Source organism: Panthera onca, chromosome B3 (genome assembly GCF_046562875.1).
Source record: "Panthera onca isolate mPanOnc1 chromosome B3, mPanOnc1 haplotype 2, whole genome shotgun sequence".
Taxonomy (NCBI): Eukaryota; Metazoa; Chordata; class Mammalia; order Carnivora; family Felidae; genus Panthera; species Panthera onca.
The window spans coordinates 141,010,788-141,021,817 of NC_138344.1; the positions used below are offsets into that span (position 1 = coordinate 141,010,788).

Below are 11,030 nucleotides of genomic sequence, written 5' to 3' on the forward strand. Positions count from 1 at the left end.
TGGGAAAGCCCACTATCTAACGGGGCTTCAGACCTGTGGTTGAAATCATTTTCTGATGTTTGTTATTTTATTTTTAGGAAGAAGTGATGGTTCTGGAGAGAATCCTGCTCCAGACCATAAAGTTTGATTTACAGGTAGAACATCCATACCAGTTCCTCCTCAAGTATGCAAAACAACTCAAAGGTAAGGAGGCAAGGTTTTTTTTACAGGACTTTTCGTTGGAAAGCAAGTCTTTGTAATGATTTGACGGCCTTCGGATTACGCTTCTCAAAAGAGGAGAACAGAAGAAAGTGTTCAGCGTGTGAGCGTGCCCAGTATTGCAGCTGTGACTACCACTTCCCGTCAGGTTTAGACAGATTCTACCACCAAGTCGGCAAGTGATAGGAGGCAGGAAAATGAGTCAGATTTTTCTTTTCTTTTCTTTTCTTTATTTTTTGAGAGCGAGAGAGAACACACACGCGTGAGCTGGGGAGAGGAGGCAGAGGGAGAGAGGTTCCACGCTCAGTGTGGAGCCCATCGTGGGGCTCGATCCCATGACCTCAAAATCATGACCTGAGCCAAAATCAGAGTCAGATCCTTGAATGACTGAGCCACCCAGGCACCCTGAGTCAGCATTTTTTAATAGCCTGATAGAATCCGCCTTGGAGCAGGCTTCCCATGGACGGTGGTTGAGCACAGGTCTTGTGGGAAGAGAACACAGGTGGGACTCAGACCCACCCGTTTGCCCTCGGTTCCCAGGCGGTGGCTCTTTGCGTGTGTCAGGATGGTGCAGAGCACACAGCGTGGGCTTGAAATAAGTGATTTTTCTGCACTCTTTTATTATTACTGTCACTTCTAATTGGCTTTTTTCTTCCCATTTCTAGGTGATAAAAATAAAATTCAAAAGTTGGTTCAAATGGCCTGGACATTTGTAAATGACAGGTGCGTGTGTTCAGGTGCGTGTGTTCAAATGTTGATCTAATTGTAGTTTTAAAAATAGGCAGGGACTTAATGGGTCATTGAATCCAGACTCCGTATTTTGTATCTCGGACTCTGACTCACCCAGCTCGAGAGCCAGCTAATGGCAGAGATGGGGCTGACGTCCAGGAAGTCTCCTTCGCGGCAGAGGGATGCCTGGCCATGTCTCAGTGTAAGAAGTTAAAGGGCATCTCCAGTTTGAAACATAGTCCAAAACAATACGCTGGACAATTTTGACAGCTAAATCCTTAGAACCCATTTGGTTCTGCACAAACATACTTCCTTGTAATGGTCCTAGAGCCTTGCTGTACTTAGAACCCGGGACCTAATGACGTGCAGCGTGGGGACAGAAGGCCTGTGTGTGGAGCTGCTGTCACTTGAAAACACAGTACAGTGGCTTGAATTTCAGCAGTTTGAAGAACATAAGCTACGTTCATTTGTATCTCATGACATAACCAATTTTTGAATGTGCTGTGGTTCCGATTCTAAACCAAGGAACAGATTAGTAACTGTGGTTAAAGTAAACTTATTTTGGTGCCTTTGGCAGACTTAAAACTTGCTTCTTTTATTTCTAATTCCTTATCTGGTCATTTAGGGAATGTTAAGCAAACTGACATTTAGATGTGGCATCTGATCTCCATGCATTGGGTAACATAGCTTTGCTCCAAGTCACGTCACCCCTTTTTCTCGTTGAACTAGTCTCTGCACGACCTTGTCACTGCAGTGGGAACCAGAGATCATAGCAGTGGCAGTGATGTATCTCGCAGGACGTTTGTGCAAATTTGAAATACAGGAATGGACCTCCAAACCCATGTACAGGCGATGGTGGGAGCAGTTTGTGCAGGATGTCCCTGTGGACGTTCTGGAAGGTACTGCTGGCATGCTGGGCTTTCCCAAGAGTGTTCCAAGTTCGGGTCACTCTTCCCTGTAAACCCGGAGTCCCAAGAATGGACTTTCCCGCACACATAAAAGTAAACCATTCTTCAGAAGCATCTTTAATCCAGCTCCTCTGAGCAAGCCGTGCAAGACAGAGGTTGGGTAGATTGCACGTACGATCCCTGTTCACTGGTCCCTGTAGGGGAATCAGCTGAAAGGGAGAGGGGCTGGTCTTTTCCTAGGCACGTTTTACTTAAAGTATCAATTTGTGATAAATGTAATTGTTGCCTGTCGTTCAGACATCTGCCACCAGATCCTGGATCTTTACTCACAAGGAAAACAACAGATGCCTCATCACACGCCCCACCAGCTGCAGCAGCCCCCGTCTCTCCAGTCCACACCACAAGTGCCACAGGTGCCACCGCCCCAGCCGTCTCAAGGCTCCGACCCGCCCCAGCCGCAGCAGAAGGACTCGCAGCCGCCAGCGCCGCAGCCCCCGCCGCAGCCGGCCCCGCAGCCCAAGAAGCCGTCCCCGCAGCCCAGTCCTCCCCGCCCAGCGAAGCGGGCTGTGGTGAGTGGGCCACCTCTCCGGGGGGGGGGGAGGCACAGTCCCTCATCTGAGGGCTCATACGGGATGCCGAGCAGGGGGGGACACCTGGCGTCGCCGTCGGACAAGCGTCCGCGGAGAGCCTCAGAACTACCGTGGTCACAGGAGGAGGGCCCCGAGAGCTGGGAGGGCTCCGTCCTCCTCCTCCAGCTGCCGCTGCCCAAGTCTCCAGCCTTTCTGGCTTTTTTGTGTTTGGTGCTTTGAGTGACGCGGGGTGTTTGTGAAAGTTTCTCCCCACGGCAACAAGCTGGCCGGTGGAGGAAACCCATGTGGGATAAACGCGTGTTGGCCAACACCGCTCATTGAATGCAGGCCACCGTGTCAGAGGGCCTGAAACTTAGTGTCATCGAGGACCCGCTATTGAAAATCCACAGTGGTCCTCATGTCTGACCTGGGAGAGGGAAAGAGGAGGGGGCAGAGATGGTCTGTTAGGTTCCCAGTATGCCCTGCAGCTCGGAGCTGTGTCTTGTCTCCCCGACCCCGTTAGTTCCTGGATAATTCGTTTTTCTCACTACACCCGGGGTCTTGGTTAATGATTACGTATTTTCTTTTGTAACAGGTTGTTTCTCCCAAAGAAGAGAACAAAGCCGCGGGTAAGTTCCTGTTCTAAGGGTTTTTTTTTTTAACTTTGTATCAAAACTTTAAATCCTTGGTCAACACTGTTTCCACAAGATTTGGTCTTAGAATTTAACCTTATATCCCGTCAAAAACTTGACACTGCCTGCCAGAAAAAGTGCCCTGAGTGTGTATTTTTAGATCATATTCTGACAATGGTTACCAAAAAACATTAGCAGCGGTGAAAGTGTACTCACTAACACATATACAGATGTGATCATGAACATAGGACAAGGGTTACAGCAATGTTCCTTTCTGGAGGTTTAGTTAAGCCCACCACAGTAGACTGTGGGGAGAATTCCCACCCTAAACCCCAAGTAGCAGAGGGTGGTGGGCAGACAGGGTGGCAGTGATGGGCAGTGCTGTTGTCCAGAGAACCACCATATATCCTGACCCCTCTCGCTAATGTGGGCCGGACTCCTCCAAACACTGTTTGGGTTTTGTTTTGGGTTTTTTTTTTGTAGAGCTCAAAGTTGGTTAATTTGTTTCTTTATTGGAAACAAATGTAAAGTGTGAGTAAAATCTGAAAGACTGGGGGGCCTAGGTGACTCAGTTAAGCGTCTGACTCTTGATTTCGGCTCAGGTCATGATCTCAGGGTCATGGGATGAAGCCCCACGTGGAGCCTGTTTGAGATTTTCTCTCTCTCTCCCTCCCTCTCCCTCCCTCTCCCTCCCTCTCCCTCCCTCTCCCTCCCTCTCCCTCCCTCTCCCTCTCCCTCCCTCTCCCTCTCCCTCTCCCTCCCTCTCTCTCCCTCCCTCTCTCTCCCTCCCTCTCTCTCCCTCTCTCTCCCTCTCTCCCTCCCTCTCTCCCTCCCTCCCTCTCTCCCTCCCTCCCTCTCTCCCTTCCCACCCTCTCCCTTCCTCCCTCTCCCACCCTCTCCCTTCCCCCTCCTTCTCCCCCCTCCCCCCTCCCTCTCTCTCCCTCTCCTGTTCTTTCTCTCTAAAATTAAATTAAAAATCTGGAAGATCACAGAACAGAAACTCAGAAGCATTTTGTCCCTGTGTTGTGGGTTTCGATGTACTGAACTCTTTGAAGATAAAACCATGTTTACTCATTTCTGTTTCTCTATGGCTAAGTTCCAGGGTAGGAATTCAGTGAATGATTTATTGAACGATTGTGAGACCTTCCAGTTGCAACAAAGCTGCATTTTCTTAGGGTCTTTGGGGGAAATGATGGGTTCAGTACAGGTGAATATTTTTTTTCTGCTCCAACTGGGCAGCAAAAAGTAAGTGTGAGACCTAAGTGTGGGGCTGTGCCTCTCACCCTGTGGGTATACAGTTGAGCTGAGCTGGTGTGCTAGGCCTGTTACATCCGTACACGGCAGAAACGAGCCAGTGGCGACCTTGGAGGAGGACTTGAGTCTGAGCGCCTGGAGCCCCACCCAGGGGTTCGGCCTGTAGGTGGAAGGGGGCAGAGGAGCTGGGGGCAGGCGGAGAGGGCTCTTACTGTACTACTAGCTGTGAAGCGGTGAAAAGAAGCTTCTGCTGGGACCAAACGTGTGGTTGGAACCAGATAGAGTCGACCTGCCGGAATGTGGGTGTTTGCATAGGCAGTGGGAGCCACTGAAGATCTGTGAGCAGGAGAATGGTAGAGTCTGAGTTCATTTTAGAAGTGCCCTGGCGGCAGTAATGGGACACAGAGGGTTGCGAACGGGGAGGAGCTTACAAGCATCTGGGTGAGAGGCAGTGAAGGGGAGTGGTGGCCTCAGGCCCAGAGAGGGAGGGTGCAGACAGCCTGCAGGTGGGACCTTGACCTGGCTGTGTGCCAAGTGCCACTAGCTACAGGGGGCTTTCGAGCACTCCCTGAAAGTGCAGCCAACCCAAATCGTCATGTGTCCTCAGTGCAGAATACATACCAGATTTCCGAGTATTACTAAGAGAAAAGAATGTAAAAAATCTCATTGATAAATTTTTATGTTGATTACACATTGAAATGGTCAAACTTTTTATGTATCACATTGAGTTCATCTCTTTTGAAGGTGACTACCCGAAAAGTTAAAATCCTACGTATAGCTCTTCTGTCTGTGGGCAGCACTGACCTAGACCGGCTTCATCTGGGCAGTGGGGTGGGCCGTAGGTGGGTGTCCGAGGTGAGAGTGTGACAGCGGTCACAGGCCAGGAAGGAGTCACGTGAGCTGCGGCTGCTGGGTCTGGGAAGGGAGCTTGAAAGTCAGGTCCAGGGCTTTAGTGGGGAGAGAGCGGCTGGAGGCACATGTGGACAGTTCATCCACCTAGAAAGAGGGGACTTGGTCTTCCAGGAAGAGAATACAGACAGACCCATCCCTGGACCGTGAATTCGGCCTGTTTGGGACAGGAAACCAGGAAAAGTTCAGCAACACTAAAGTAGGATTAAATCAGAGCTGAGTATAAGCCAGAATCTGGAAGGAGGAGTCAAGCCACGCAAGCAACCGCAGAGACAGGGGTTCTTTTCCGATCATGTGTGCACCCTCCCTGCTCTCGTAAAACACAAGACACTGGGCTTGCTGTAGCCTGTCGTGGCTACTTAGCACTGTCAGGGTGGATGCTGGTTACCCACAGCCGCCGGACCCTGAGGCGCAGGCTGTGTGCCCCGCCCCAAGTGTCCTATTCGCTTTGCTCCTGGCTTGTCAGCCCCTTGATCTCTCCTGAAGTCAGTACGTGTCCTGTTGCCGGTGTGCTGCCAGAGGGAGTAAATATTCATAAGGGAGAAAATAAACTTAAAATGTGCCTAAGAATACAAAGGTGGCAGTTTCTCCTGTGAGCCCTCGGGGCTGGGTGTCTGAACATTCTGTGGACGAGTGGGGGCACCCATACCCTGCTGCTCTCGTGTCTTTGGAAGGCTTGTCTGGGACGGTCGGCAACGAAGCTGGGTAGATGTGGAAAGGGCTGTAAAGGGCCAGCGGGCTGTGTTATTTGGGGGTACGGGGCGGTGTGTGACCTGTTCGGTTCTTGCAAAAGGACCAGCACCTGGTTTAGTTGAGGCTCCCTCAGGTTCCTGAAGCTTTTCTCATATCCGTTTTTCTCCCCTAAAGACGTTCCTGAACAGCACATTTTCCTCCGCCTCTCTTTTCCTTCCATGACCTCTTGATTCGCAGGGAGAGGTCTGAGTCGCTTTTCAATCTACTTTTCCTTTTTAGAACCACCGCCACCTAAAATCCCCAAAATCGAGACCACTCACCCTCCATTGCCTCCGGCCCACCCACCTCCAGGTAAGTGTCTGCTGAAAGCAGCTTGCGAGTGCCAGCTTTTCGCTTGGCTTTCTTGAAGGGCACACTTGGGAAGGCCTGGGGACGAGTTTGTGGAGGGGAAACTTGCTAGCCAAAATTTAAAAAGAAGGTGATGCCCAAGGATCTTTCAAAAATTATGTTTTTCACAAAGCAGACATTTTGAGGAAGTCGTAAATTTTAAGTGTATCTGGATATTCTCTGACCTCCCACGTGCGGAGCTGCCGGACTCCGCGGGCTAAATAACGTGGGATCAGTTTTAGGAAAGCAAAGCCTGCTGATGTATGAACATTGACCCGGCAAGATTGCCGTAGATCTGAGCCCCCGGTCCCTCACACGCCTGCCTCCTGGTGGCAGGGTAGCCTCTCCGTACATTTTGAAGATAAGCAGTAGCTCCGAGTCCCGCAGAGAATAAATTAAAGCCTGGCACGTTTTCGACAGGCACACGGTGAACTGGGAAGCTTCCTTGGCACCACTTAAAACTGGAGAAGTGTCGTAAGGAATATAGCATTATTCCTTAGCATTATCTCCCTGGGGCAGCGGTCCGGAAGACAACGCAGGAAATGAGGGAGGGCAGAAGTTGTGTGTGTGAGCCAAGGGGGGCTGGGTGCTCCGCGGCGGGGTCCGCGCCCTCACTGGGCTGCACTCTCCGCTTGCCAGTGCCTGCGGTGCCCTTGGGCCCCTCGCGCCCGCGTGTCTGTGGTAGGGGTGCTGCCGACGGCATTTCTTTCTACGTGTGGCCAGTCCCAGCACTTTACGAGCTTTGGGGAAACCGGGGCACCATTTTCTGCTGTGGGACAGATCTCTCAGTCCCTGGCTCAGTATGAAGCTTGCTGAAAAATACCGGCCATGGGTCATTCAGTGTTTATGTTACGTCTCTCCGCCAGCGAAGAGCCTCCCTTCCTGTGCCCGGGGGTGCAGCTGAGGACGGGGTTGGTGTCCCGGGCTTGCCCAGGGCAGGGAGAGAGCGGCACTCTGCGGAGGAGCTCCCACGGAGGGCCGCGGGCAGGGAGGGTGAGGGCAGGGGTGGCGGGTGGTGGGAACTGACTCTGCAGCCGGGAGGGAAGGTGGGCCGGGCCGCAGGAGCTCACTCCGGCAGGGTCCCGTCCCCACTTCGTAGGGGCCTGTGGCAGATGGGAGGCAGGTAGGCGGAAGGCTCGGAGGAGGAGCGGGAGTCTGGTTCAGGGAGGGAAGAGAGCGCCACAGTTGCCGTGAGGCGCGGGACGTGGCGAGAGCCACCCAGGTCACCGGGTGTCTCAGAGGGCGGCTGGTGGTGATGGGTGTCGGCAGGGAAGAAGAGTAGCGCAGGTGCCTGGAGAGCCCGCGAGTTCCGGGTGCGGTCACAGAGGACAGGCGGATGCGCTGGGGACGTGGGGAGCGGCAGAGCTGTGGGTCACAGGAAGCGAGGCCTCGGGGATGGGAGAGCACGTCCGTGGGCCCAGGCGGCCGTGGCTGGCTTACGGGGCGATCCGCGGCGGCCGGCCCTTGGGTCCACAGGCCTCAGGGTCATGCTCTGCGTCTTCCGGTCAGCTTCTGGCACCAGCAGGGCCCCGGCCCCACCCTGGAGCGCAAGCAGATTTCTCTACAGGCACGTCTGGCTTCGGATTTGGGCGGGCACGCCGCTCAGCTCAGGCCCGGCCCCGGGGACGTGGCTCTTGCTGAGGATGTCCTGGCCGAGCTGAGATTGTGCTCTCGTTCACTTGGAGAAAGCAGTGAGGGAACCCTAGCCGCTGGCGCCCCCCTGGGCACTTGGCACGGCCGTGTCCGCAGTCAGGGCTGGCGGGGGCTCCAGGGAGCACGCGGGGCAGGGTGCCAGGAGACTGGAGGCCCCCTTCACGGCCTTCACTTTTTGTGTTCTCCGGACCCAGAGATCTCGGCTCCTGTGATTTGCCCTGGACTTCTGGGCTGCCTTAGGAAGAGACCCACTTGTCAGTGATGGGCCTCCCCTGGTGGGGTGTCCGGTGTTCTCTTCCAGGTGTGTGACCAGGAATGAGGGGGTTGGGGGGTGGCAGGTGAAAACGGGTGAGACGAGACCGCGGGTGAAGGGAGTGGAGGGCCATGGCCGGAAGGCACCACGGCAGGGTGCTTTCTGAGAGGACGCGGTGGGGTCCCATCTCGGTTTTCTTCTGTCAGCTAGAAGCAGAACTGCTACTTTGTGGCTACATGGGGAATATGAGACGCTTGTTATTTTTTTAAACATTGCCTCGTTCACTTGACCACCTCTCAGGCTTTGTGCTCGATGCCCATGCTGCAGACTGTGAGGTGACGTGGCCCTGGCCTCGCAGTCTCTGGAGGCAGAGATGGGCAGGAAGAAGGGGGCCCCACTCGGGGCTGTGCTGGCAGGACGGGCACGCAGCCGGAGGCAGACGGGGCTTCGTGCGCTGCAGGCACCTCCTTGGCTGGTGTGCCGAGGACCGAGGGAGGGAGACCCAGCCGTGCCGGGGCGGGGACCTCTGTGACAGATATGGCACAAGCGGATGGCGTCGGGCGCCGGCTGCCACAGTGACGGCTGCTCCCTGTTCCTGTGAAGATGGCCCTGGGGACAGGGCAGCAGCCCTGCCAGGGCTGTACCGGAGGCCAGAAATCGGGGTGGTCAGGGTGGCCGTGGGAACTGCCGTGGGAGACCCTGGCTCAGGCCTTCCCCACCCTGAGGGGGTCCCCGGATGCATCCCTGCACAGGCCGCCCTGGGAGCCCGGGGCCGGGCAGTAACTCGTCTCTCCCCTGCAGACCGGAAGCCTCCCATCTCGGCTCCCTTAGGCGAGGCTGAGCCTCCAGGCCCTGTGGATGCCAGTGACCTCCCCAAAGTGCAGATTCCTCCTCCGGCCCACCCGGCCCCTGTGCACCAGCCGCCACCGCTGCCACACCGGCCACCGCCGCCACCGCCCTCCAGCTACATGACCGGGATGTCGACCACCAGCTCCTACATGTCCGGAGAGGGCTACCAGAGCCTGCAGTCCATGATGAAGACCGAGGGCCCCTCCTACGGTGCCCTGCCCCCCGCCTACGGCCCACCAGCCCACCTGCCCTACCACCCGCACGTCTACCCCCCCAACCCGCCCCCTCCGCCTGTGCCCCCTCCCCCAGCCTCCTTCCCCCCACCTGCCATTCCTCCCCCCACTCCCGGCTACCCTCCTCCTCCCCCCACCTACAACCCCAATTTCCCACCCCCACCCCCACGCCTGCCCCCCACCCACGCCGTCCCCCCTCACCCTCCTCCAGGCCTCGGCTTGCCACCGGCTAGCTACCCGCCTCCGGCTGTTCCCCCTGGAGGACAGCCACCCGTGCCCCCGCCCATCCCCCCACCCGGCATGCCTCCCGTGGGGGGACTGGGGCGGGCCACCTGGATGAGATAACGCGATGCCTTTTCTTCCCCCCTTTGTTTTTTTAAGAAAAGTTTTTCTAATCAACTTGAAGAGTAGTTTAAGTGGGTAAGCAGCAGGGTACCTTCCATAATGCTAGACAGTTGCAGCATGGGAAGAAATGGACGGGGCCCATGAGATACAGTTGGGGTGGTCCTCAATCTGGAGAACGGGGACAGCAGTTTGAGAGTAGCCTGGGCAGCGCCAGTCTCCATCTGACTGCGCTGGGTGGTCGGCTGGTGTCGTGTGAGCTTCCTGCACCGGGTCACGGGTACTAGTGAAACGTTAACCGGCCATATTGGCTCAATAAATAGCTTCAGTAAGGAGTGAAGTTCCTTCTAGAAATCAGTGCCTATTTTTCCTGGAAACTCAATTTTAAATAGTCCAGTTCCATCTGAAGTCAAGCTGTCGTCATCGCTTTTGTTCCGTGATGTTCTCTCCCAGCACCCAGTAGGTCAGGTGAACCACTGTTTTGATTTAGAGATATTTACATCCTTTGTATTAAACTTACTTTGAAGGGGTTGCCTTGATGGATGGCTTTTTTCTTTTTCCTCCAGAGAGAAGGGGAGAATTGTACTTGGAAAGTAATGTATGTTTACATCAATTTGCAAATTCCTGTACATAGAGATATATTTTTTAAGTGTGAATGTAACAACATACTGTGAATTCCATCTTGGTTACAGACATGACTCCTTCAGTTCTCCAAATAAAACCGTTCTGAAACTATCCTTTTGCTTCTTACGCACAGAAGGTGGGGCCCCCAGGCCTTGCGCAGCCCCAGACCGGGAAGTCCAGAGGCAGCCCTTCTCCTGCCCCCGGGGGCCAAGGGGCAGGCAGCGGAGGAGCGTTGGCCGAGAGAGGCCTGGCGCTGGCTGGTCTCGCAGCCCCCAGACCTGGCCCTGCCGTCTCGCAGGGCAGCGCCCCTGTGGGTCTGTCCTTGCGGGCCAGCCCCCCACACCCCGTGCCCACATTGGCTTTGGTAGGAGGACCCCGGTGAGTTCCCAACCAGCACAGGACTGTCGGGTGCACCTGCTCAGAGCTCTGGTTCCTGGGTCACACCAGGGCTTGGGTCTGAGATTCCTCCCACCCGGGGCCTGAAACTAGACAGAGGCCATCCGAGTGGCTGTCAGTGCCGTCCAGCACCTGAGGTGCTCCCGGGGGCCGTGGCCCTCCAGCGGCGACCCCCGCCCCCACCCGAAACAAACACTGCGCACCAACCGTGGAGGCTTGCAAAGAGCCTTTATTTATCTAGCGCAAAGTAGACACTATCACAATCTTCTGTTACTCCTTTTACTAAAATAGTTCAAATCAATGTTTTTACCACACTATCAAAAGTTCTATTTCTTTTTTCTCTCCAAATCAAAGTGGTTCAGTGGAAGGTAGAAACGGGCACAGGGGTCTCCGGCTCCCAG

General features: G+C 54.9%; 1 protein-coding gene across 2 annotated transcripts in view; it reads left to right on the forward strand.

The window, feature by feature from the left end:
• Window positions 1–10,344, forward strand: part of CCNK (cyclin K) — a 30,022-nt gene extending 19,678 nt beyond the window's left edge. For both annotated transcript variants that reach the window (XM_081795991.1, XM_081795992.1), the window contains exons 5-11: window positions 78–183; window positions 864–921; window positions 1,657–1,826; window positions 2,133–2,404; window positions 3,000–3,033; window positions 6,172–6,243; window positions 8,987–10,344. In XM_081795991.1, the coding sequence (XP_081652117.1) occupies window positions 78–183; window positions 864–921; window positions 1,657–1,826; window positions 2,133–2,404; window positions 3,000–3,033; window positions 6,172–6,243; window positions 8,987–9,612 (1,338 nt within the window). In that variant the 3' untranslated portion in view covers window positions 9,613–10,344. The remainder of the gene's footprint in view (window positions 1–77; window positions 184–863; window positions 922–1,656; window positions 1,827–2,132; window positions 2,405–2,999; window positions 3,034–6,171; window positions 6,244–8,986) is intronic.
• The last annotated feature ends 686 nt before the right edge of the window (window positions 10,345–11,030 follow it).